We start from the raw sequence: 27801 nt of genomic DNA, 5'->3' as shown, positions 1-27801 counted from the left end.
AAATATTGAAAAGGAAATTTTAGTGACTCAGGAGACTGTATGAATAGGATGGCTTTAGATGAACAGTATATGAACAGAACCCACATTTGCACTGGGATCATCAAAATAATGTTTAGGACCCTGATGAATGTACTTATAAAGTAGCTTCTATATACAGCTTTCTGCATTAAGAATGTATGAACACTCACAAAATTAACAGTTAATCTTTAAATAAATTTACACTACGGGACTGTAAGTTACATATATCCCATCAAATAAAAATGGAAGAAACAGTTTTCAATATTTCAGTATTCAGTCAGAGGTTCCCAAGCTGTCCTGATTCACGGCACTCTTAGTGTGTCGGTCATTGTTTCATAGTGCCCTTAGTGGTTCCCAAACTGTGTACTGCAGCACACTAAAATGCTGCTGTGAACTCACTAACAGTTTCATTAGTAAGTAGTAAAATATCCTGCAGTGCCCCTGTGAGTTTGCTGCAATGCCCTGGGGTGCAACAGTGCACAATTTGGGAACCATGATTCTAAAACAGAAATAATAGGAAAAAATGCAGGAAAATTAAAAAAAAAACCCATATCAGTGCTCTTTTGAAATAAAAATCATAGATGGTAGATGTAATATCTGGGAAAACTTCAAATAAAGTTACCTCTTATTTTATTCCCATTCCTGGAACAATATACAATCGAGGGTCCTTGCTTAATATATGTACAATGATGTTTCTCCACTTTCTGAAATTTGGCAATTTTTGCCAGTCTTGTCTATGATGGGCCAGTAATGTTATTACTGGCTTGGGCCCAATCAGGAAATACGTCCAGTTGGAAGAGTCTAATTCCCCAAGTATTTATGGCCAATGTAACAATCATTAGCCCAATGACATTGACACCAAAGCCAGCTTTGATCTATGAATAAAAAGAAAAACCACAATCATGAGTTTGGACAAGAGTTTGCAGTTCAAGCATGCCAGGTCTGGATGGCTTCTGGCATTTTTTTCATAGTCCAAATCCAGGGGGCATTTAGACCAGCTATTTAATTGGATTAAATAATTTCCTTCTATTTCCAGCTGTGTCCTCATTTTCACTTTGCCAAACTAAAGCCAATACGGTATTAATGGGGTTGAAACATCCTTAGATCTATCTCTGATCTATCTATATTTTCTGTATGAGATTTCCTTAATTTCTAATCAAGACCTTTCCTCAACCATTTTTTAAGGATTGGAGATGGGGGTGGTGGTAGTAGTGATGGTGGAAGCTATAGTTTCAAACTCATCATAAAACAAATGCAAATAATGTAAATCTATTACTACTATATTACAACAACTTGTTGATGTGCTTCATTGCTTTTGAAATCTACTTGATTTAACTGTGGGTTCTTGGTACATACCATATCTTTGATCTGACAGTGCCCATAATTGAAGACAATGGCATTTGGAGGGTTGCCCACTGGCAGCATTACCGCAAAAGAGATGCACATGGTGACAGGGATCAGGGTGTACAGTGGGTTGATCTGTAGGCTTTCTGACTACAAAGAGAACAAGCAAAACTCATTTTTTTGCTAATATGCATAACAAAACTGGAAAAAGAATACTATTAGACCTAGGGACATGGCTTTGTACTAGGCTAAGATACAGGTTATCTGGATTCAAATTTCCATTCAACCATAGAGCTTTATAGGTAGAGTGCAAGATATTGGAGAAATATACTGCACTGGTGCTGACAAAACTGAAATCTACATGTATTCGAAAGAGAATGCATGTAGAAAATCTAAAGAGGAGGTCAACCACCTATAGCCAATCATCATGTATTTTAATTGTAATTGTAATAGAGTAGTACTGTAATTGTAATTGTAACTGTAATTGTTAGATGTTGTACTATGTGAGCTGCCCAGAGTCCCCTATGAGGGGAGATGGGTGGAGATAAATCTAGTGTAATAATAATAATAATAATAATAATAATAATAATATAGTATCCAAGATTGACTATAGGCTCGGCCTCCTACTTAGATTTTCTAGGTCGATGAGTCATAGGCAACATGGTGCTCCCATCCTGCATAGCAAACTGCAGTGCTGCTAAAGTGACGATAAACACACAGCAATGTCATCACACAAATGTCCCCATTATGTACTTGTGTTCCAAAGTCTGATGCAAGTATATAAGTTATAGCATTGATGGGAGGACACCAACAGGAATGTTTCATCATTCCTCCTGCCCTTTTTTTGGGTGGCACCTTGGACTTTCTATCTCATCTGCCTTTAATTTTCTGTTTTTGATGCTTTTAATTAAATATTAAATGAGAAAGTGATATATTACCCTTCAACATCAAGCACTTTCACAATAATGCCTTTGGGCCTCACCAAGATTCCACTACATTCTTCCAAAAATGAAAAGGGTGAGAGCCTCCAGTTCAGTGCTTTGTTTGGATATGTCCCTATCGCTTCAGAAAAAAATGACCAAGGCAAAATTGCAATATGAACTATTCTGGGAAGGTAGGAGGGGTAGCGGGGAACAACCTTGCCTGTTTGCCTTCTGATCTCTTTATATCTTGTGACTAGCCATGTGAAAAGGAAGCTGCCCTCTCCAAATCTGAAATGTGCCCCTTGTCTTAAAGGATTGCCTTGTTTTAACAAATCCTAGTCTGTACTTACCATACCACATAGAATTGGGAGGAAGATGGTTATGGTTGCAGGATTGCTAACAAACTCCGTTACTATGGATACCAGGAGGCAGGCCAGTAGACTGACTGCCCAGGATGGAAGGCTACTCAGGGACAACATTTGCCTCCCAATCCATGTTGAAAGTCCAGACGTCTGAGGGACGAGGCAGGTATGAAAAGGAAGGCAGGAAAAACAAACAGGTCAGGTCATTCTAGTCCTTGCAGTAGCTGTTCCAAGCATCCATCCCCAGTTCTGCAGGAATGAAAAGGGGACTTTAATGCTCCCATGCGTTGGTGGTTAGGTTGTTCATGCGATGTGTGGATTCTCCTCGGCTTGTGGAGTCCTTGAGGTTCTCTGAGCTTGGTTCTTCTCTTGCAAATGTTTTATTGCCCAGCTAGGTAACATCTTCAGTGCTAGAATGGGATGGGGTTTGCTTTCTATTTATATACTGTGGCCTGCCTTGCCAGTGCTGGTGGGGGTGGGGGTTTTGTTTTGCTCCTCTGGTGGTTCCTTGATTAGCATGTGTTTACTTCTTGATTGTGTGCCTTAAACTATGGTTAAGTCTGTCCATGTGTTGCCCACCAACAAAATCACTCCAAAATATCTTAAGTAAACCAAAAGACCCAGTAGCACAAGAAGAAAAACAGGAGTCATCTACAACATACAGTGTAAGGACTGTAACAAACACTATGTAGGACAGACAGGCAGAAGACTAGCTGAACGCATCCACGAGCACCAACTAGCAGTCAGAAGACATCTCACAACACATGGACAGACTTAACCATAGTTTTAACTGGGAAACTGTCAGCATTTTAGACAAAGCTAAATTCAAACATGCAAGAGAATTCTTGGAAGCCTGGTATTCAGACAAGGCAGCAATTAACAGACACATAGAGATAAACAGCATCTACATACTATTCAAAAGAGACAAAAGACCAGAAGATCGCCTCACCAGCAATCATCACCCAGATAAGCAAAGGTTACCATGAGGCACACAATCCAGCAGCAAACATATGCTAATCAAGGAACTACCAGAGGAGCAAAACAAAACCCCAACCCTCACCAGCACTGGCAAGGCAGGCCACAGTATATAAACAGAGAGCAAACCCCTCACTGAATGAAGATGTTACCTAGCCGGCCAATGAAACGTTTGCAAGAAAACAATCAAGCTCAGAGAGCCCCAAGGACTCCACAGTTCAACCTTCAGCTACACATATTTGCCTCTATTGGTCTCCTTGGCTTGCTTCAACATCCAGTCTCATTTACTACCTTCCCTTGAGACTCTGTTAAAAAGAAGTCTGGAAAAGCTTTGGGGGAAAATGAATCAAGTGTGTTTCTGTCTGCTTTGTCCCTCTTCCTAAGCAGAAGCAACTGAGAAAGGTGATGGGGTAACAAATCACAGGAAGGAAGGGTTCAACCAGAGACTGGAAAGAATTCTGCTTAATAGGAAATGATAGCATCCTTTCTTGCTGGAAAACATAGAGCAAGTAGTTTTCCCCACAGTCCGAATTAATCAGGAAGAAACTGTAGTCCAATGGTCCCTGGCACTTTTTGATCAGAAGCATCCTTTCAAATAAAAGAGATTAACTCTGCCCCTAATGTATGTTTCTCAGGAGTATGTTTATCAATGGAGAGTGGAGATCTGGCAGGCAGATTATTAGAGGCAAGAATGCATCTATTTTGAGCCAGATTCAAATTCAGGGGGCTCTGAGGCAAACTTATAATAATTCAATCGTTTTAAATCTCCAGTTCCCAACGCTCTCCGTTACTAGCTGGCCCAAGCTGCTGTTAAACTGCAAACTTTAAAAGAATCAGCTTCAGAGCAAAATGTGAGCCTAGTTTTAATAGGACATTTGGAAAACAAGGGGATGAAAAACAGCAAAGTGGAACAGGCAAGATGAAAAAGAATGGAGTGATAGGAACTCAGAATATATGAGTGTTCTGTTGTCCCGGGCAAATTGTAGTCTCCTGCCTCATTTCGAAAGCCTTTTGAATGTGATTATTTCAGATTCCTGGATGGATTCCTTCCTGTGGTAGTCACTGGGCAAAGGAGATGGGAAGGGAAAATTGAGTTGATAAGGAGAAGGGTGTGGGAGAAGCGGGTGGACCCATCCTCTTTTGAATTGGGGCTTTCACAGTTAGCTTGCTTTCATCAGTGTGCTACTCCCTGAAGGAATGAAGCTATTGAGGGGGGGGGAAAGGTCATCCCTCCAGCAGCATCTTAGTTTTGTTAGGGATGTAGCGTTTCATCGCCCCGAGTATTACCATGGGGGAGCAACCTGAGGTTAATTGCCTTACCTTGCATCCTGCTGCCAAAGCATAACCTCCTCCAACCAGAACGACTATCTCCCATGGCATTGTTTTCTCAAAGTCCTTCCAGGTGATTATGGGCTCCCTTGAGTTAACCTCGGTAGAATCATTAACATGACCTATGACAAAGTGAAATAGACTTTCTGGATTATTTTGCCAATGTAGTGAAATGAACTACTGTACACTGTACACGGTGTACACTGTACACTGTTTAAAAATGTCTACAAAGAAACAGTTTCTCAATGTCTAAGTAAAATCTGGTGCCCGTCAGGGACGTTAGACCAAAAAGACCAATGTAACCGGGAGGTATCAGGTTAGGAAAATCTAGTCCAAGCTAATAGATTCGTAGTTGGAAAAAAGAAGAAGTTTCTATCACAGAAGGCCATGATGATTGGGCTGCCAAGTGCTAATATTTAGCCCTATCTGAAAGCAGCAGCTTCCCTATCCTGCCTTTTGCCCTTGGTGTTCACAAGCTAAGATCAGTCCGAATGTCTGTAATTGCTAGCCTATGGCAAATTATAATTTTTGTCTCTTGCCCAGCTAAACATCCACCCTAGGAAACCATCTGGGAAGTAACAGACGAATATAATTGTGACCAACAATTGTGATTTGAGTGTGTGAGCTCATTTTTGGATACTGATGTCGGCTGAAATAAAACCATGCCAAGTATTGCTCTCTATATAAGCCCTCATACCTTTCCCCTTTTTTCCAAAGCATGGCTTCTTTGCTGGAATCAAAAAGAGAAGAAAACCAAGGAAAACAGAGACGGTGGCATCTGTCCGATAGCCTTTCCTAGGAAAAAGCATTAAACAGTTTTCAGCAGGCAGTGGCTGTAATCAGCAGATAGATTCATTCTCTGAAGCATGTCCTCTTTTCCCTCTATGGCTACACACACATGTAATGTTAGATTATTATTATTATTTTTTTTACAAAGCATGGTTTGTTAAAGAAGCCATAGCATCCTGGTTTTCACATAATTCTAAGCTATAATGCCTGGATACACATTATATCACAATTGAGCCAAGCTATGGCTTAGCATTATGTGTGAAGGTTTACAAGGACATTCTATAATGCTTATCAAGTCATGCAATTTTACCTTGCATGTTATAGAAATGATTTAAGGAACAAACAAACAGATAAGAGGAGGAGTACTGATACTGGTCTGTATTATTGCCTCCTCAGCCAATGAGATAGTGTGGACGGTGTCTTCCAAAAGCAGATTACAGATATTTCAAAGGAACATATAGTTGTAGAGATGGTGACTTAATTACCCCAACATCTGGTGGGAGACACATTCTGCTTAGTATGGTCCTTCCAGGAAATTCCTAACTGGTGTTACTGACAATTTTCTCATTCAAAAGGTGGAGGAAGGAACAAGAAAGATCCATATTTATGACAGTACTGACCAGTAGGGGAAACTCAGCTGAGAAATGGGAGCATCAGAAATATTGGGGAAAAGTGATCATGTAATGCTGGAGTTCTGAAACTGAAGCTGGATGCACTGAAATGTATGTGTGTGTATGTATACAGTGTGTGTGTGTGTGTGTGTGTATTTAACAAACTCAGAGCAATGATGAATAGGATTCTATGTCAGGAGAAACTAATGAGAAAAAGATCTCCAAATTGGAGTTCATAAAAAATAGTTCTTAAAAGCAGAGTTAAAAATATTTTCAATAAGAAAAAAAAATGAAGGACAGTAGAAGACATTATTCTAGCTACACAAAAAACCTTAGTGAAGATCTGAAAACACAAAACAACATTTATAGAAGGTGAAAAGAGAGACAGGTTACCAACCATCTGGCACCTCCCTTTTTCATAATATTTTTATTAGAGTTTTACATAATTAAAAGCTAATACATAATTAGAAAAGACATGCAAACAAAAAAGAAGAAGAAAGGGAACAAGAAAGAGAAAAAGGAAAAGGAAAAAGATAGTTGTGTGTGACAGGAAAAATAGAGTGAACAATTGTAAGTTATACATAAATGGTGAAAAGCAGAAGCAAACAGGTGAATATGATAGAACACTGATAAACCCTTTACTAAAAATGGGAAAATGGATGGAAAAATTTTAAGATGTGCAAATTCTGGTAGAAAGCTAGTAGATAGTATGTGGTCTGTTATAAGGAATGAATGTTTGTTGAAAGAAGCAAAATAACTGTGTATAACAGCATGCTTTTATCTTGTTACATGAAAGTGAGAATTAGATATGTCAGGAGAAACTTATAAGTAAGTTGAATGTGGTGGGAATGAGGAACTTAAAAAGAGGAGATGGTAAAACAAGAAGAGAAGTGGTCAAGAATGACTGAGTCCTAAATGAATGTGGATTGAACAAACGTGAGTGATCAGTATTAAATGAGTACACTGAACTGGTTTTGCTATATAGAGAGAATGAATGAGGATGGAATTGTGAAACAATGAAGACACAGTGAATGGATTAAGAGGAAGGAAAATCAAAGAAGTTGTAGTTGGACAGCGTTTTTTGACACCTTCAAAAAAAGAGAAGTGAGAAATATGAAAGAAACAAAAGGCAATGTATGAAGCAGTACATGGACATGGTGGAAGTAAGGATGATTTGTAAAGATAGAAAGGTATGAAAAAGTATAATGAATGGTGTTGGCATAAACTAGTTTTAGCAATATTTCTTTTCTTATTTCTCACATATTTAATTTATTGGCTTAGTACTTCATATTTATAGATCGCTAGTTTGGTGTAGTGGTTAAGGTACCAGGCTAGAAACAGAGAGACTGTGAGTTCCAGTCCAATCTTAGGCACAAAGCCAGCTGGGTGACCTTGGGCCTGTTGTTTCCTCTCAGCCCTAGGAAGGAGACAATGGCAAAATACTTTTGGAAAATCTGGTCAATAAAACTGTAGGGACCCATCTGACCAGGAGTCAAGACTGACTTGAAGGCACCCTCCCCACCAAAAAACAAAAAGAAAAACTCTTCATATTCATTTTTTTGTGCTTTGCATACCCCACTGTTTGACAGTGTAGGACAAAAAAAAATGGACTGCAGTTATAGGATAGTAGATTCTGATTAAATTTAAAAAAAAAAAACTTTGTAATGGTCTAGTGGTTAAGGCTCCAGCCTAGAAACCGGGAGATGGTGAGTTCTAGTCCCACCTTAGGCATGAAAGCCGGCTGGGTGACTCTGGGCCAGTCACTCTCTCTCAGCCCCTGATGTCAGGCTTGGACGACAAGCCAGTCGGTCAATTCCTGTTGCAACCAACAGATCAACGTTTGATTGATCTGAAAAAAGTGGACTCTGCACATGCAGGAAAACACTAGGAAGAAAAAAAAATTCTGTTCTGCAGTAATGAGTCTGATCTAGCTAAGAATCTTCTGCTAGGCCTAGCTAAAAGTCAAACTAAGCCGTTATATATCATGAGATCTTTGATTTACAGCTGAGTCCTTGTCAGGAAGCCTGACATTGTGTTTCTAAATAGATATTCATTCATTCATTCATTCATTCATTCATTCATTCATTCATTCATTCATTCATTCATTTTATAAAGCCACCCATCTCAGACCAGTGACTCTGGGTGACTAACAATAATAAATACTTACTGTTCAAAGAAGGAAGACCAGCCTGGAATAAACCCGGGCTCTCTTGTAAACCAAAGCAAAGTCATCAAGATGAAAAAGAATGCAGTCATCAACTCAGGATAACTAGAAAGGAATTTTTTTTTTTGAAAAAAGCATTTAATAGCAAAAACCGACAAATATTTTGTTGATTAGTTCTATTCAAAATGTAGAAGTCAACTCCTCCATGTTGATTTCATCCATGCTGTTCCTTTGATCTTGGTCCATTGATATATAAATGAGTGGTCTTTCCCAATCTGGCACCTTCCAAATGTACTGGAACAGCAATAGCTGGAACTTCCATCCTGCCACCCTGGGTGGAAATCATAGGAGTTCTAGTACATCTGGAAAATACCAGATTGGTGAAGACTATACAGTAAACAAACTGTGTATCTGCTTCCTTACCTAATATTTCCCAGCTTCTCATATTCTTCTTGGATTCTCTTCTCAGACATTTCTTCCCGCTTGGTCTTCTTCTTCTTGCTTATTGAGCAGGTCTCTTTGAAACTGAAAATAATATGAGATGTGAAAATAGAATGCAGTTAGAATATGGAACTACAGCAAGATTTGCAACAAATCTATATTGGCCTTGAAATCCACACCCTGCCGATAGCTAAATTAATGCCAGAAAAAAGTATTCAGTTTGCCAAATATGTTTGTTTCTCAGTACTAATAAAAATGTACAGAAGGAAGTCCTGTGTAGATTTAGCCTACAAACTATTCAAAGTCCTTTCTAGATATTTCCCTGAAATGAATTGGATTCACACCATAGCTCATTTTGGGATTACAGTTTTCCTAAGCACAACAATTTAAGAAGAGTTTTTCTGAATCAGACCAAAGGACTATCTAAGCCAACTTCTTGTTTCCTACAATGCCCTACCAGGTGCTCACATCTTTTCCTCAGATGGCTCTTGTTCCTCAGCCATTCTAATGCTGATTGTGAAGACCATCATGATTAGTAGCCATTGGCAGTTTTATTCTCCATGGCTGATGCCCAAAGCAAACATGGAAGAAAACTACTTCCATCAATTTGTGATACATGCTCTTGAAATGATTTGCACAAATCAAAAAATATGTTTTCCAAGCCTGGGTATCTAAGGAGTAGATTATACAGTAAAGGCTTTAGCTGTTATTCACTGTCTTTTATTGTTCTTCTGATTTTTATTGTCTGTCTGTCTGTCTGTCTGTCTGTCTGTCTGTCTGTCTGTCTGTCTATCTATCTATCTATCTATCTATCTATCTATCTATCTATCTATCTATCTATTTATCTAGTAATATCAGAGATTTGAGATCCCAGATCTGAACAGCCCCACCCTGTTGGTGTTTCGATGGGTGTTTCGAAGAGGCATGAAGACCTGGCTCTTCATGCAGGCCTTTGGTGAGGATGTCTAAAGCCTCCTTTTAACCTAGGTTGTATTCTTTTGTTTCTACCCAATTTGGCCATCTCTACCATTTTTTGTTTCTTGTTGTTTTTATTGTCTTGTTTTTATGATTTAAGTCATTTGTAATCTGCCCAGAGCTGCTGGGAATCAGGCAGCATATACATTTATATACACATACATACACATGCACAGATACACATATGCATATACACACATACATACACATACATGTATACACATTTATTCTGTATATGTATGTGTAGTTGAAAGTTGTCTTGGTAGTTGGAGGCTGGTTATGTTATTAAAAGGTGGGATAATCTTAAATATTTAAATCATACCGTTAACTTTAACAAACACATAGGCTTGTCTTAAATTATAGTCAGGGACTATAGTTTATAGTTGGAGTAAAGCATTTGGAAATCAGTCACCATTTTAGAAGCTTCTATGTATTGTGATAAACTATTAAGTTTTTCTTTTTTTTAACTATGACTACTTAAGCCAGGATTGGTGCAACATGCTAAGCCAGAAACCATGGTTTACAAATGATAAAGGCAGGGTTCATATACAGTATGTTAAACCAAAACAATAGCAACCACAAAATGTATTATAGGTTAGCATGATGTATGAATCGAGTCTTTGTGTAGCTTAGCAGGTTGTGTAACCCAGGGTTCCTCAACCTTGGTGACTTGAAGTCCACACATCTTCAAGTTGCCAAGGTTGAGGAACCCTGGTCTAACCCACATTATTTACTGTCAGGGCAAGTAAACAATGTATACTTTAAGTCTTTCTCAGTGTAACCAAAGTATGAAGCTCAAAGCCAAACAACTTACATCTCAGTTTGAACTTGCGTGCTGCTTTTTAACAGAAAGTTTTACATCTCATCACCCTCTGTATGAAAATCAGGAGCGTGACTTCTGATCAAGGAGATCCCTTTTTCAATGCAAGATCAGACATCCTGATTTAACTGAAGCAGTTCCAAAATCTTACTTTGCTTTCCATTTCTCTTTGCTCTGGGTTTGCATTTTATATCATACCAAAAGATATGACACTCATGGCCAATGGCATTTGTGGCTATCCTGATCCAATTCTGACAACTTCTGAAGCATGGGAAGGAAATTCTACTGACTTGGGACTCTCTCTTTTAATAAGAACTGTTTTTTTTTTTTTTTTGCTTGATCTCTGTTCTATGCGCCATCTTATCTTTCAGCTTTCTACTGCCATATCTGTCCCATCACTTGGAACAGACAACATGGCTTTGTGCTTCTTTGTATATTCCAGCTTTTGGATTATTGCTATGTCAAGTTTCCAGTATAATACATTTTTGAATGTACTGCAATAAACAGAATTACAGATTAATAAGCCTCAGAATCTGCATTTTGTAACTAAAAAAAAAAAATTTAGGGTTGGCAGTGCAGCTCAAAATACAACTGCTCTTTGTGGAGGAATCATGTTCAGACTTGTTGCAAAAGTATACATATTTCTGATTTGTTATATCCTATTTTTATTAGGAAACAAAATGTCTCAGGAGATTGAATGGGGCCCTTCCACCTTCTATGCCAGATAAGGCCAATGGCAACTAGAGGTCATTGCCAACTGCTAGCATGAAAACAATTTCTTTCTTTATAATAAGCCTCAGTGTTGCAAAACAGGCTACCTTAAAAACAAAACAAAACTAAAACAATTGATTCAAAATCTAAAACAGTTCAAAATGCAACCTGCTATTAAAAACAGAAGAATACAAGAATCATTCAGGCTACCAGAACTGGGCTGCAAAAAATCCCAGCCACTAAATTGTTTCCTAATTCTGTGTCCTGATTTAGTAGACATCTGTATTTTTACAGCCCAGCTGTGGTAGCTGTAACTGTGAATATATTGTCTGATAGTTGCTGATGCCGGTCCTTGGCCTCCAGTTCACAGATCTGATTTTCCAGAGGGGACACTGGGACGTTGTCAATGTAATACTAGCATGATTTAACACTCGCACTGTGGACGGGGAATGCCTTCTGTCTCCTACTCTAGTCTGAGGACTGCTGCATAGATAGGGCAGAATTCACTTACTTGCAACCAAGGAAAAGCCAGTGCATCCAGAACCAGGTCAACACCAACATAATGAGAGAGATAGGTAAACTGAATAAGAACCAGGTTCCAAAATTCACCACGTCAGCATTTGGGTAATGGCTGTGAAGAAGTGAAAAAAATGTATTCACAATCAATTTATTTAAAGCTTCCTCAAGCTTCCTGAAGCATCACCAATTCACTATGACTCTTACTCTACCTTAGAGTGACCTTATAGTTTTTACAGTAATACAGTTACAATATTTTTACTTGTTTCATCAGTCTCTTCCCAAGGGAAGAAGACCAAAACTGGGGGCGGGGGGGGGGGGGTGCACAGGGGAGACAAGAAAGAAAAAAGTTTGATGCATTGAAAAGGAGAAAAGCTTAGTGGTCAGATTAGCAACTGAGTATGCAAACATTAGGAAATGCCTTCCCCTGTGATGATTCTCTTAGCTGTAGCGGCAGGCTTTTTGATGAAGTCCTGCAGAATGCAAATTGAATTCACCTACCCAAAGTGTCTGTTACATCTTTCTAGCCAAGAAGAAGATTGAAAGCTACCTATTCCAGCTAAACCTTGTATGAGCAACATTGATTTATTGGGATACTGAGGGAATGCTTATGAAAAGTAACAATCTGGTACAGTTTTCTCAACCTTGGCAACTTTAAGATATGTGGACTTCAACTCCCAGAATTCCCAGCCAGCCATTTCTTTCTTAACACTAACAGTTCAATGCTTGGTAACTTCATCTTCTCCATTTGAACTTTCTATAGCAAATAGGCTGGGTTTTCCAGATGTGTTTGGCTAGTGGATCATGTTTAGATACTTTCTCATTATCAGGTAGGGTTCCTGAAGCTGGGAAGAACTCAAAAGCATGTGAATGCTTAGAATATGCTTAGAACCCCTTGTAGGTGTTCTCACTTTCTGCTGAAAAGACAGAAATGGAGCTATTTCTGCCGGGTGGGGGGTGGGGATATTATGCGTAAGATCAGCTCCCATATTTTCATGTGTCCTGTTTTCTTTCTGTTAGATAAAATTTGTAATAGTGGTAGAAACTGACCAGGGTAAAAAAATCATACTATCCTTTTGCCCTACCACTTTCCCAGAAGAAAAGTGCCTGTTGGCAATTAGCAACTTTGGATAAAGGGCAATTTTAGTTGTTGTTGGTGTATGTGTGTGTGTGTGTAAGAGAGAGAGAAAGAAAGAGAGAAATGGAATGATTTTTAAACCCCTCCCTGTATGCCCCATTCTTGATTGTATCTCCTCTCATGGTTGCTCTTTTACCAGAAACAAGCAGAAATGAGAAACAGCTTGATTCCCAGATTCACTAGCGTCACTGTCAGAGTTTATAAGCACATGAGCAAAAAAGCAGATATCCCCTCATTAGTGTAACACTTTCAGTAAACTTCAGAAATGATAAAAGCCTTTGACTTTTGGGTTATATCGTCACACATTAAAGAAAAAGCTTCTGCTTTATTTTGTAAACTGCATATTATTAATGCTCTTAAAGGGAGATTTAAAAAGGAAAAGGATTCGGAGCATTTTCCTTAAATTCTGCTCTTCCTCTCAAACATTTCATGTTCCCTATCTTTCTCTAGTTCTTAGAAATACATTTGCAAACAAATATTCATAACAATCAGATCCTTTTGTTCTTTTGAAGTTATGCTTTTGACTTCATTAATTAGCCATCTATTGATTACATAATTTGCTACATTAAATAACATAATAAGTTTGCATTTGGAATATTATTACTTTGCAGGGAGCCCTTTGGGCCTGCAATAAAGGTGATAACTAGTGTTGGGCATAGAAATCCTGCATCTCTCTACTAGCTGTCATGCAGCTTGATGAAAGAAAATTTGCTTTAGAAATTCTTTCAGAGGAGCATTGGAGAATTTCTCTTGAAAAGAGTGTGGCGTCCTATATTTATTTAGTTACAATTTGGCCAAGGTAGACATTGTAGGAAGACAGCCGTGGCAGCCTATGGGAACCAAAAATCTGAAGAAGTCTAATAGCATTTTTCTGACTTTTATTAAAAGGCATAAGCTTTTGTGAGCTATAGCTCACTTCATCAGATGCAAGGAATGGCTTTAACTATTAATCCCATTCCTAGGGAATCCTGCCCTTAAGGAATTTCTTGATAATTTCTTCTTCCCCATTGGCCATAATTTTAGTAGGACATTTGAAAAGGCAATTTGTGCTCTAGATACTACCATAATAAATATGGGAGAACTTAGGTTGAAGTGATATGGCTAGCTTGGACTATCAGGAGCAAAGCTTATACAAAGACTAATGAAAATATTTGAGATGTAAGAAAAATAACATCTTGTTGAAGTATCTGTGATGTAGCTGTACCGTCATGACATATATAATTGGAAGGCATAAGCTTCTCATGCAATCTTAGCTTCTTGGGTTTTGTGAGACAAGCAGGTAGTCCCCAGTTTAAGAACGACATCCATTCCCAAAGTCTGTCCTTAAGTCGAATTTGTATGTAAGCTGGAACAGTATTATTGTATAATGCTGTATAAGTAGTATTGTGTAATGAACTCAAACCATTGTGCATTTAACTTGAATCATTGTGTATTTAACTCGCATTTTGCTATAGTGGGCTGCATTCTTAACTATGAGTCATCCATAAACTGGGCACTCTTAACCTGGGGACTATACTGAAGGGACCATCAATAAGTTCAGAACTTATATTTTGCTAAAGGTACTTTATCAGTGCAAGCTTTAGAAGGAGTTTCTACAGGATGTTAACTCTCAAAGGGTCTGAGCTTTCAAGGGATGGGTGAGAAACTTTTTTTTTTTTTCATTTTCATACAAACCAACTTATTCACAGTTCATATACTAAGCAGTGAACTGGAACAAGGTTCTTTTTCAGATTTTGAATTATTTTGATTTCTGTGATGCTGTTCATTCTTCAGAAATGCATACAAAATGCATAACCTAGGAGACATTGCTTATAAAACATATCTTAAGGAACTGAAATTTGAAAAAAAGGATATGGTAGAGAAAAACTGCATACAAAAATGTGTGCATTTAGGAAAAATGTGTAAAAATGCCTTTTTTTTATGGACTTAAAAAAAATCAATGCAGAAAGGAGATGGTACCAATATTTCCTTTTAAAAAGGAGAACATGATGTAAAGTACATTAGCCAGGTATTCAATGGTAGCAAATATATGTAGTTCAGGATTGAACTGCTGGGTTCTTGGTGTTCTTTGAGTTCAGTTGTTTTCCTGTAGACATTTTGTTATCAAGCTAGATAACGTCATCAGTGCAATGGTGAGTAAAGTTTTCTGGTTATTCATATATGGTAGTTTGCCCTGCCAGTCTTGCTGGAATGTGGTTTGATGGTTCATTGATTAGTGCATTGTTTATCTGGTTATTAATCTGCTTGATTTGTCAGATTAATCTTTTAACATAAATACCCTAATCAAGTACTATCAAGAAAGAAAGCACATTGCAATCAAGACTGCAGGGCAAGCCACTATATGTAAACAACCAGCAATTTTCACTCTCTTGCTCATTGTTGATACAGGAAAACAACCAAGCTCAGAGGACACCAAGAATCCATTCATCAGGTATGTTCATCCTATGCCACTGTGTGTTGTCTAATCAAATGCTTACACAACTTTGGGGCTTTGTGATTGCTTTGTGATTGTGATTTATGATTGCTCACCACCCTGAGGTGACTACACATGTGAACAGTATTACATACATCTAGATTTTGCATGCTATACTCATGATATCCCTACTTAGAACTCTATTGTAATAGGGAAGAGTATAAAACAGATGAGGAAAAGGACACAAAACTTCAGTTCACTGGTTTCTTGGCTTCTCAAGTGCTCTCCTATCTTCCATCAAACTCATAGTCTTAGATGTGACCCCTTCTATGTAGATGAGCTCCATTAGTTGCTGTGTCACCATTTGCAGAAAACAGGAATCATAGAACTGGAACAGATTGTATTGAATCCAACTTTTTGCTCAGTCAAGATTCCAGATTAAAGCATTTGCAATCAATGACGGTCTAATTTCTCTTTGAACACATCCAGCAAGATGGAGCTCACCCATTCTCTTATAATTGGTTCTACTGTCAAACTGTTATCTTTAAGATGTTCTTTCTTAACATTCGGATGGAATCTGCCATTTTTCTAACTTATAGCCATTGTTTTGTCTCTTGCACTCTTAAAACAATACAGTAGAGAAAAAAAATCTCAGCCCTTTTCACTCCATCAAGTGTGATCGTATCCTCCTTCAGTTTTCTCTTCTAAAGACTAAACACACCCAGTTTCCTCAAATTCTCCTTCTAGGATACCATTTCCAGTCCTCGGATCATGATGTGATGGAAGTCTCTTCTTACTTTAGCAATTATATAAATATGATAAATAAATAAATAAATAAATAAATAAAATTGTGGGAAGAACATCTTGCCTGCCAGTTTCCTTTATTTACAGTAAATATCTTGTGAAACTAACGGATAAGAAAAAATTATGCCCAGGATCAGGCCAACCACCCATGTCTTCACATCAGCTTCACTCAGAGTGTATTAATACTTACTTGTTGAAATACTCTAGGAAGATGAGATTGGTGGAAGTGCCTATGATGGTTGTGAGTCCACCAATAGTTGCCGCATAGGAAATGCTCAGTGAGAGGCATTTGCAGACCATATGATCATGCTTGGTTGGATATTGTTGTTTGCTATCTTGATCCAAATTTTGAGGCTGGGATGGCAGAACAAGGATTTGAGCCTGGGAGGGAAAAAAAATACCCACATCATATATGTTTGTTTGCTTTAAAAAAAAAATAGAAACCAATTTTCATTCTTCTAGACCAGTGTTGTCCAAACTTGGCCACTTTAAGATGAGCGGACTTCAACTCCCAGAATTCTCTATTCTATTCTCTACAAATAGAATCAGTTGTCTATGTTTATATTTACTAGTTCAGCGCAACCTGCTTGAATTTTTGATGCTTTTGCTGATTTGTTGAAGTTGATTTTTAAAAACTGAATGAATGCTAATTCTTTTTTGTATGTTTTTGTGTTATTTATTTACTTCTTTTAATGCTGCTTTATCCTTACTTTATTATTATTAGCCAATGTACAACATTTTTAACAGAGAGACAGGAAAGATGAATGGATAAAGAAGGTCACTCTTGTTCTATGAAAGGAAAGGATGAAGTGATTTTTTCGCCCTTGTTTATGAAGAAAATCTTTAAACACAAAGTTGAAAGCTAAGACTCTATTTTGTTCTGGCTTTGCAAACTGGCCAATGGTTCATTGAATGTACTCTGTCCAGAAACATTAAAAACATGTTTATCTTAAGTCAGTCTATTTGTTCTTCCAGCCACTGAGTTCCATACTCCATTTTGTACTTATAATGCACTGGATCTAGACCCCTGTTCCTGCTACACTGCCTAGTCATTAGACAGCACAACTAGTAAACTGCACTGAAACAAGAAGTCTACTCTGATTAAAAAACTCTGAAAGAATTGGCATCAGGAGATGTTTGTCTTACTACAGCACAGGAAATTATTGTGGTTAACCATGAAATTGCAGCATGTTTGAATTTAATCCTTTTCCTGGAGCGGGCTAAGTTTAATTCCATTTTTAGCTAGCTGGAGCCACAGGATCCCCAAAATAAGCTATGATGTGATTAGTTAACTTCAGAAAGTAAACCTTATTGGAGGAAGAGTAGATGAACCTGGACTTATTGTTTGTCTCCACACAAAAGAATGTCCTCACCTGGGGTAGATGTTGCCCATTCGTTCTGGAATTCTTTGTTCCGATTGTGTTGGCTATCATGTGTACCCCATTCATGTTCTGAGGGACAAAAATTATTTTATTAGAAAACATCCCTTTCCATCTTCTTCAATCAGCACCCTCTCCCAACCCTGAGGTAAATTGTCTAGCAACTTGGTCAAAACAACTGCCTGATCTACTAAGAACAAGTCTCAGTGTAAAGAAGGTATTTTCCTGGAAAGTCAACACACTCATGACCTTTTTCTTCTGTTACTTTCTTCTGAGTAATGAAATTTAGAAGAGCATAGATTGTATTGATACTGTCCATGGGAGGAAGGGGATACATTTTCCTAGTAGTTCTCATTCAATTTAGTAAGAGGGATTTTGATTCTGAAATGCTTTCAAAGAAGAAGAAATTTCCTAGGCAGTCCACACGCCATTAGCATCCAAATGCAATGTGGAATAACCAGGTCTTAAACATCTTCCTGAAGGAGAGGAAGTCTGGGGCATTCTGTATTTCAGGAGGCAAATTACAAAGTGTTCCTAACTGTAGAGTCAGCCACTGAGAAGAAGTGTGGCCAACACCCCCACCCCCTCCAGTGTAATCTCTTTACAAGAGCACTCAGAGTGAGCCAGATCTTGATGGGAGAGGTGGTTGTATAAATGTCTAGGAGTCAAGCCATATGAACTGAAATTGGCAGCCAGGGCGGTGACCATATACCGGTGTTAAATCTGTTATCATTGATTAGCAGATGGGACTCTACACTTTGGACCAACTGAAGGTTCCAAGTGACCTTCAAAGAAAGCCCCATGTGGAATGTGCTACAATTGTCTGGATGTGAGGTGATAAGGGCATGAATCACTGTTATGATTCCAATCCAGACAGGCCTGTAATTGGTATACCAGCCAAAGCTAGCCACAGCTTCTATCTGTTCTAGTGAAAGCCATGAGTCTAGGAGGATCCCCCCTAATTGAGAACCTGCTCCTTTAAGGGGAGAATAAGCCCCACCCCATCCCCAAAGCCAGACCTATAGAACCATACAGAACCATGGTAGACCTAAATTTATCACTAACAAATAGCAGTTTCACCAACTGCCACTTCTCTGGCAGCCTTCTTTGCCTTTTGGGCTGCTGCATAGTCTTATATATAGTCATATAGTCTCCTCCCCAGTTTCTGGCTGGTGCTTCTGTACCCAGAAATGAATAGGTCTAGGTAGGATCTTTGTGAACTGCTCTAGCACTATCAGCTGTAATAGATTATACACAATTCTGCCTGGGACATCCACTTGTAACCAATTAGTAGCTGCCTTCTCCAGTTTAGCCCATGTTTCATGGAAGTCTTGCTTTGCAGAGAACACATGGCCCTGGAACTTTTGCCTGTAAGTCTGAGGAGTAACCTCATAGTGTTGGAGAATTGCCTATTTCATGGCATCATAATCTCCTGCCTGAGCTACTGGCAACCGCATGAACACACATAGAGTTCTTCCAGCCAAACATGGAGCTGATCTAGCTATCCTGCTTCTTTTTGACCAGCCTTGTGTTCTAGCCACCCACTCAAACGTAGCTAGATAATTTTGAGGATCCTCCTCCAACTCCATCCTATGTAACTTCACCGGCACAGCTGTGGCCTCAGCCCCCACATCTTGTCTCTCAGATTCTCCCTTCCATTCTAACTCTTTCCCATCCAATCTCCCTCCCTCCTTTTTCAGCTTCTGCACAAGCTGCTTGAAAGCCCTCTCCTGGCCTTCTTGTTTAGTTTCCCATTTCCTTCACTCCAGCTCAAACTCCTTGCACAAATCATGCATGACTCTCTCCCACTGTTGCCTCTCCTCCATTTGAGATGTTACTTTGGCATGCATAGCATCTACCATTGCCCAGGTGCTTTTGCTACACCCTGCCTAGAGTGATATTCAAATTTGAGCAAATGCAAATATTTTATCCGTGAGGAAATTTGCAGACGTGACAGAGTAGCCCTTCATTCTTGTCCCTCCTGAGAAGGGAACAAGTAACTTTGAATGCAGCAATTGAAGACAAGTCTGCCAGCACAGTAACTGTGAAGAAGTGAGTATTCTTCACTGCTCTTATCACCACAGTATGCTTTCACTCTGGAACAAAGAAGCCATTTTGCCGATGCATGGCAGGGCAAAGAGCAGGTCACTGCTGAACACTCTTTCATTGGTACTCTCAGCTGTGAAAGAGGTATTTAGATTGGATTCTCAGCACTTATTTTCTGCCTAAACTGGGTCTTCTGTTAATCATGGTTTATAGAATAAAGTCACACATTGCACTAAGCCACAACAAATAAATCATTATGGCTTAATGAATATAGCCTTGTGTGTGTGTGCGCGCATTTGTGTGTGTGTGCCTGAGAAAGGTGTCTGTACCTGAGCTTTTAGATCTATAGATGCTAATTATAGCATCTATAGATCTAAAAGTAACATGAAATAGGGAGGGATGTAAGTAAGAATGACATAAACTGTTTCCAGACTATTTGCTAATAAAAACTTTAACAAAGATTGGCTTTCATCAGCTTCCCCAGAGAATCACAGGGTTTTAGATGACTTTAGATGGATTTGCAGTTAGAGAGATTTCTACCCCATCAACCCAATAGCCAAAGAACAGTCAGTGCCTACAGAAAGAACAGTCCATCTAACAGCATGAATAATTACAATGTGAATATCCTGTTGACAAACTCAGTCAGATTAATTATTTGTGGATTAACCACCCACAAATAGAACCTCAAGGATGGGGGAGGAGAATCAGATTCAGCCCAAATATCAATACTTGTAGTTCAGACCAGGAAAAGGTATTATATCAACCCAATTGTTTTGAATTACAAATCCCATATTATCAAGCCATCTTCATGCAAATGGAAGATTAGTGGAGATATAGCCTGAACAGCTAGGAGAATATTAAGGCCAGTGTCCTAAATATGTAGTTCTAGAACTGGATAGAACTCTAAATTAGGCCAGATTATCGATATGGACACTAAATTTATTAATTCAGTTTAAGCTTATATTAGAATGGAATATGGGAAGTGTGCTTTAGGTTTCTGAATCTACCCCCTGTTGAGTATAGGAATGCAAATCAAAGACTCCTCAACAGATTATACTGGTGTAGGCTTTCACAGCCGGTATCTGTTGGGCAGTGTGGAGCTTCAAGGCTTAGTGACCATGGTCTAGACAACAGATTTTATGATGGTTCTCTGGCAACTGCGCCTGGCATCTTCAGAGGCAAGGTGGTCTGCTATGAAGACCACAGGCAGGTGAGCAGGGGAGAGGATTGTTCCATCATTATTTTACTACTCCTTGTAAGAGATGTAGAGAGTTACTTAAGCACAAGTTCATCCTCTAAAAATACCTTGGACTGCATCAGAGAGCTGAAGTCAGCAGTTGTAGCACTATAGATAACAAGGGAGAATAAAAAAGGATAAACATCATATTGAATCTTTGGTGTGCCATAGCATATGCTCCCAGGAAATCATGGTGGTCTTTATCCAATTCTGTCATCACAGCACTCTTGCAATGAATGGCTGATGCTCAGGTTCATGCAAGTGGTTTAAGAAGGTCAAACATGCACCTGAACACCTGCCTTGCCTGTGAGAACAAAGGGTGAGAGGAGACCAGCTTCTTCTCAGCCTTGTTTTCTCCAGCACATAAAAGAATGGGGAATAGCTGTGCCATTTGCACCTTTCCAATAAGCTGCTGTTAGCTCCCAAACCATTGCAATATTGGAAGAGAAGACTGTGACTTTACAAAAATGTCTTTGCAAACACAGTTTTTAAAAATCCATCTCAGCTTTGTTTTGTCTTACAGAAAGGTCATTGGAGATTTGCATCCCAATGCAATTCCACTTCTGTTTTGTTCTAGTTCTGAGTTATGCAAAAGGAGTACAATGTGATGGAATGGAGAAGGAAGGAGCAGCTCCTCCTCCATCTATCTTGCACTGTCATTGCTCCCCTTCACCTTAATCAGCAAGTGGGAAATCTTTCAAGGTGGGGAGCAGAGTCTGGTCTTGGGATTATGGGAAGGAATCAAGGAAGTTTAAAAAACAAAACAAAAAACCACTATACTGCTCCCTTGGGGAGGGAGATTCTATCAAGTTGATTTTCTTTCTCATTGGTGAAAATTCTGGTGAAAATTGGGGGCAGAGAGGGAATTGTTGAATATTAAATTTAACTAAAAACCAAGTATGTGCAATGTAATAAAAGGTATACCTGGTTTTGTCCTCCACCTCAGGGGAAAAAATCTTTTCCAATTATCCTTCCTTCCTTCCTTCCTTCCTTCCTTCCTTCCTTCCTTCCTTCCTTCCTTCCTTCCTTCCTTCCTTCCTTCCTTCCTTCCTTCCTTCCTTCCTTCCTTCCATAAACATCAAAACAACACATGTAATTCTTCCCTCCCTTAAACCTGTCCAGCCTCTAAATCTCTCTTTATAATCTCTCATTTTCTGCTCCTGGTTTACATGTTATCTCATTGTGACCTGAAAGGGTTCAAATGTCCATTAGAGCTGGACAGGCTTCATTCTTACTCCTCGTTGATGAAAATGAGCTCCAGGGAGCCTTGACCATGTTTTTCACCGAGACCTGAAAGAAAAGAAACAAGAAAAGGAGGGAGGATTAGGGTAGTCTCAAACATTTCTTGATTATCCAGCAAAGCCTCTGGGCCCCACATACACCCTAGAGATATTCTCAGAAAATAAAACGATGGATGAAAATCACTTTTTAAAAAGCCTATAATACGCTTTCAAAATTCCAAATGTGCCCGCTGACCCCTCTCAAGTTGATTAAAGCTACTGATAAGCTATTAATAATCTTGTCCTCCATGATAATTAAGGGGGATCATGAAAGATCTTTGTAATTGTGGAGTATTGATTTGTTTTCTTCCAATCTGTTACTAATTTGTGAAACAACTGGAATCAGCTGCTCATCAGATATGCTTCATTTATCTGATTTGCTTCCTCTTATCTGGGTCCTGGATGCCTTATCTTTCTGAATGAAACTAGCTCTTCCAGCCAGTTTAGACCTGTTCCTTTATTCGGATAAACACATTTGGAGATTAAAATTGGGCATATATGCTGACTCTGCTGTTTTGTCTCCCCAGTTTCCATGATTTCTGCTGGAAAGCTGAAGGGAAGCTGAGCTTGCCTTTCTTGGAATGCAAGTCCAGGTCTTTGTGCAGTCTGGAGCTATGGTTCACTAGGGTTCTAGATCATATTCAAGCCACCATGAATAAAACTCTCTTTCAAGTTTTTAGGTGAATGCAGAGGGCATGTGTAGATATGACTTGACTTGGACTGTGCTTATCTCTCTCTAGAAGAATTAGAAAAGCAATGAGGATTATCACATACTTATTGTCTCTCTGTCTTCCCGGATGGGGGTTCCTGTGGTGCCATTCATCTCATGATCTTCCTCAGCATTCACAAGCTCCTGAAGAACTGCCTCTACAATGGGCATCACCATAGCTGTGGTGGATGTGTTGGAAAGCCACATGGATAAGATAGTCGTACAACACATAAAGCAAAGAAGCAGCCTAGAGTTCAGGAAAGAAGAATCAGTTGGGGGGCACTGTTAAAAACTCTTTGTCCTCTTCTTTATAGTTTAACATTTGGTTAAATAATCAATGTTTTCTACTTCTTGCTATTCAAAAATGCTACAGCAGAGATCCACATTGTGTGGTCTACATAATCTGCTGCAGAGGAAAGGAACCTTCATATGCCCATTATTTATAATAGAATCAATGAACCCTTGATAACCTCTGTAAATGTAAAACAGAAGCATCGGAGTAAACAGGCAGAGACAATAAGAGAGCAAGCAGCAAGAGAAATAAAGATGACAATGTTTTCTAAACTTATTTTACCATAATGTACTTGTATCTTTAAAATGCCTTTATTATGCATTTATCAAATGTTTGTTGTGCACTTTATCCATTGGTTATTCTCTTGTAGCAGAACACTGGCTGGCTAAAGACCATCATCAGAAAAAGCCAATTCACTCACATGCCTGGTTTTGCTCCAGCCATCATAACCATGCGCAAAGCGATCCGTTTGTGCAAATTCCACTTTTCAACAGAGGCTGCCACACAGATAACCCCTATAAGAAGCAATGTGGTGTTCTTGATGTATTCAGCGGCTACCTATAGACAGTTGAAGTTGAGGCAGGTAAATAGATAGAGTAAACTAGGTGCATATCATTTACAGTCCCCTAGAAATTGGGTGTATGTCATTTCCATGTTTTGGGATGCATTTCTGGGGAGCAGCATTTAATCCCCACTTTCTCTGAGTGGGGGTTAAATGAGGCTCTGAGTACCAGAGATTTGCTCTTGAAAGCCCACCATGGTCTTGGCACAAGTTATTTTCTTAAATCTTTTTTATTGGAGAAGACCAATGGTGTTAAGAAAATAACTTGAGGCACCAAATAATTTGGTCTTTTCGTTTGTATAAAAAGCAAACAAACATTGGTCTTCTCCAATAAAAAAGATTTCCAGAGCAGGGCTCATATAAAATCCCATTTGGCTGAAGTTGATGTGCAGGACGTGGAATAGATCTTTCTTAGTACTTGCATCCACATTATAAAATTCCCTTTATGGGGACATTCACGGGTCCAACCCTATTGTAGGTTTTATTAACATTACATCAGAATTTAAAATGTTTATTTTATTTTGAAAGCCTTTAGGGGGCAGTGAATTTTAAACCCGCCATCTAATTTTAGGGAGAAATATTTTAGAGTGGCTTTTTCTTTCTTCCTTTCCTTAATGTCCGTCTTGTCTTGAGTTCTCCTTGGAGGTTCTAGCAAGATTCCAGTCTTAAAATAAATAAGCATGTCTCCTTATTTGTTAAGTGCCCCACCTATGGATATATCCAAACTACCATGTAACTATCTTGGTTAATTTTTTTTTTTTTTTTGGCTTATTTCCATTAGCCCTTGCTCCTTTCCCAGGCTCCCAGCCCCTACTTTGCACTTCATGGTAATCCAGGCAGATTTTTTTTTTTTAAGTCAAAGAATTCAATGTAAGAATTGAAAAGAATCCCTTAACAACACAAAACCTTTCTTATTCCATTTTATCCCTTTCACCCTTTGCAGGGTGGCTGAAACAAAGGCCCATATTCTTAAAAGCCAAAGACCCTGAGTAACTGCCAGCAGGTTTGCCCTACTGGGGATAGAAATTACATCATGCTTTCTAAGAAGATTTACAAAGCACTTTGGAAAGATATGAAGATTTGTTCTGCAGGGTGCATGGGTTAGCTAGATGAGGTTAGTTAGTTGTTTTAGTTGTCCTTGACTGTAAACTGCCTGGAGTCCACTGTTAAAGTCTATAAATAATTGCATAAATAAGTATGCCAGAGTAACTTAACTCTGTTCCTCTAAACCAGGGACATCCTAGTGTTACTAATTTGTTCTCGGAAGAGTTAGTACAAAGATAAAAATGTTTACTCAGGTGAAGGGCTAGTTTGTATTTCACTAGCAGTGACATAAGGAGCTACGGTACTATAATGTGACAGTCCCTATATCACTTCAGATGATTTACTTACTCCCTAAAGCAATGCCTGCATTTCATTCCAGAAATATGAGAAGCAATGTTGGAGGTGTCGTAATGCAATACTTCTTACACCATCGCTGATAATGGATGAACCATCTATTGCAGCCATTCAGATACAGGCATGTTGAGGGAATTTGAAAGGAAAGAAGTGTTATTCTATGAGCCCTGCTATCAACTAGCTCTCTGTCGGGCTGCTTTCTCAACAGTATCCAGCTGGTCATGATATAAGAACCACGGTTCTACTTTAAGAATTGATGCCTAAGCTTGCTTTTTTTCCCCTTTCAGGTCATATGATTTAGATTGCAAGCTTCCCTGTTAAAATATGAACCAGGCAAGCCCCATGGAATTCAGTGAAATGTATAACTTAAGAATGCTGCTTTCCTAATACGTGGCATTCCAACTCAATATCTAATATTGTGATATCTTTGGCGAGACAGAAGACATGGCTGTCTGATTACTGGGTCATCCATTATTCTGTCTGTCACTGCTTTCTTTGTATCAACAAGATGCTATCTTAAACTCGATAAGTGCAAATAATTACACTTGAGAATGAGTGTCAGTGGTGCAAGTTCATCACGTAATGACTTGTGAGAATGAAGAAGCTATGACAGACATGGCTTTCCCATTAACCTCCCACTGCAGGAGATCCAGTGCTTTTCAGCTGAATCTTTTTCCATTCTGCAGGTATTCATGGACATAGAAGGGCACATTTACTATGAACTCGTGTGGTCATGTAACTGCTCTGGCAAAGGTCATGTTTAGGGGTCTCAAAGTGAGCTATTTATTAATTGTCCAATGAACATTTATTTGCCATATAGGCAGATAGGATTTATTAACAAATGAAATGTACACAACATTATCTAATACTATGATGGCTGAAATGCAAATAATAAATGCAAACTTTAAAAGGTGGCCCAGTTTTCACAAATGGTGCCAGCTCTCAGTGGGTTCCCTTTATCAGATTAGACAGTTGCAGGATCTAAAGCCTAAAAGACCCAAATAACAGGATAACAAGGAAAAAAGAGCTTGCCCCTATACTCCTTAAAGCATCCTTTATTGCATTTTATAGCAAAGAAACCACAAGAAACATTACCTGTGTTTTAAAAAAAAGAAAAGTGACTTGAGGATACTTTAACAAGTAATAAGGTCATTATGTATTTTTACTATCCAGGGATGGCCACCAATCATTAACTATAAATTCAGGAAAGGATGTTTCTACTTGGGTGAATTAACTTAGCCAACTGTTGCTGATTCCGGAAAGCTAAGCAGGGTCAGGCCTGGTTCATACTTAAATGGGGGATGATCAGGAAGTCTCAGGGCTGTACACCAAACTAGGAAGTTGAGAAAACATCCCAGAGGAAAGCCACAGCAAGCTACAGCTGCCAAGAAGGTGACATGGTGGTTCAAGAGTGTGACTCTTGAAAGCTTGATCTTATCACTGGAAGGAAAAGTACACAGTTCTGACCTCACTGGACTTCATGACGCCAAACAGTGGATAGAGGAAAGCAGGAACAAGAGCTGCTGCTCCAAGGGGCACTGCTTCAGATACCCAATATATTGCTGTGACGATCAGCACATAGGCACACGAGGCTTCCTGGGGGCAGAAATAAAGGCACAGTTAGGGTCATGGGAACCTTCTGAACTTCAGCTGCTGGCTGGTGAAATGATTCAACTGAGATGTCTAAATGTTATGGATATGGATTGCTTCTTCAGCTGTGCAAGCTGTGCAAATAGGTGGAAGAAGGAGTATTAGGTATTTTCGCCGCCTTGAGTTATTTATAAAAATAATAAAGATGGGATAAAAAAAAATCTTTTAAAAAATTGGTCGGGTTCAAGAGACACTCCGTATACACTTGGGGCAAACTTAAAGGATTTATTTATTTATTTCAGTTTTGAGGCAGCTCTGGGAGGCTTACAAAACAACATATATCAGGAAAGAATACAGCCAACTGGAAGCCCGACTCCATATTCCCTTCCCCCTGACAAAAAACTATAAAGACTTGACAACCATCCTATCCCAAGGCCTGAGAGAACAGCCAAGATTTTAACAGTTTATAGAAAGTCTATAAAGTAGGAACAGTAGGAATCTTTGGGGGGTTGTTGTCCCAGAGGGCATGCTTCCTGGCTCTCACATGACAACATTGTTTGATTGATGGGACCTGGAGTGTGCCCTCTCTACCTGACTTTACCAGATGGGCAGAAACATATGGAAACATGTGATCCCTCAGGTAGCCATGCTGTATGGCATGAAGTATTTATAGGTGATAACCCGGACCTTGAATTGTATCTGAAACCTGACTGGTAACCAGTGCAACTGCCAAAGCAATGGGGACATGTGTGCGTACATGCCCATCACTACCCATGCTGCTGTTTGGTCCAGCTGTAGCTGATCTTGAAGGGCAGCCCCACGTAGAGTGTATTACAGTAATCCAACAGTGAAGTGCCCAGGATCAGGCATAACTAGTGCACCAGACAGGCTGGTGCAAAGGCCCTCTGACACAGCTGTCACTTGCTCTTTAAGCAAGAGCTGGGAATCCAAGACCCCCACAGAAGTACAACCCAT

The 27801-nt window shown here is 39.1% G+C and overlaps 1 protein-coding gene across 1 annotated transcript; it reads right to left on the bottom strand.

Moving 5' to 3' along the window:
* Nucleotides 1-579: 579 nt before the first annotated feature.
* Nucleotides 580-27801, bottom strand: SLC13A4 (solute carrier family 13 member 4). Its single transcript, XM_088141518.1, has 16 exons — nt 27673-27801; nt 26704-26832; nt 23698-23834; nt 23050-23231; nt 22231-22285; nt 21064-21103; nt 17707-17784; nt 16524-16714; nt 11974-12093; nt 8939-9040; nt 8519-8620; nt 5649-5746; nt 4943-5073; nt 2636-2797; nt 1375-1512; nt 580-893 (listed from the first exon to the last, which is right to left on the bottom strand). The coding sequence occupies exons 1-16, from the start codon at nt 27799-27801 to the stop codon at nt 753-755; spliced, it is 1935 nt and encodes a 644-aa protein (XP_087997644.1). The 3' UTR covers nt 580-752.

The sequence above is a fragment of the Python bivittatus genome, unplaced genomic scaffold (assembly GCF_059951505.1).
Source record: "Python bivittatus isolate LINGU-HERP-01145 unplaced genomic scaffold, Pbiv_v1 ctg000330_np1212, whole genome shotgun sequence".
NCBI classification, from domain to species: Eukaryota; Metazoa; Chordata; class Lepidosauria; order Squamata; family Pythonidae; genus Python; species Python bivittatus.
The sequence above is the reverse complement of the archived record's forward strand: the minus strand, read 5'-3'. Positions and strand labels throughout refer to the sequence as shown.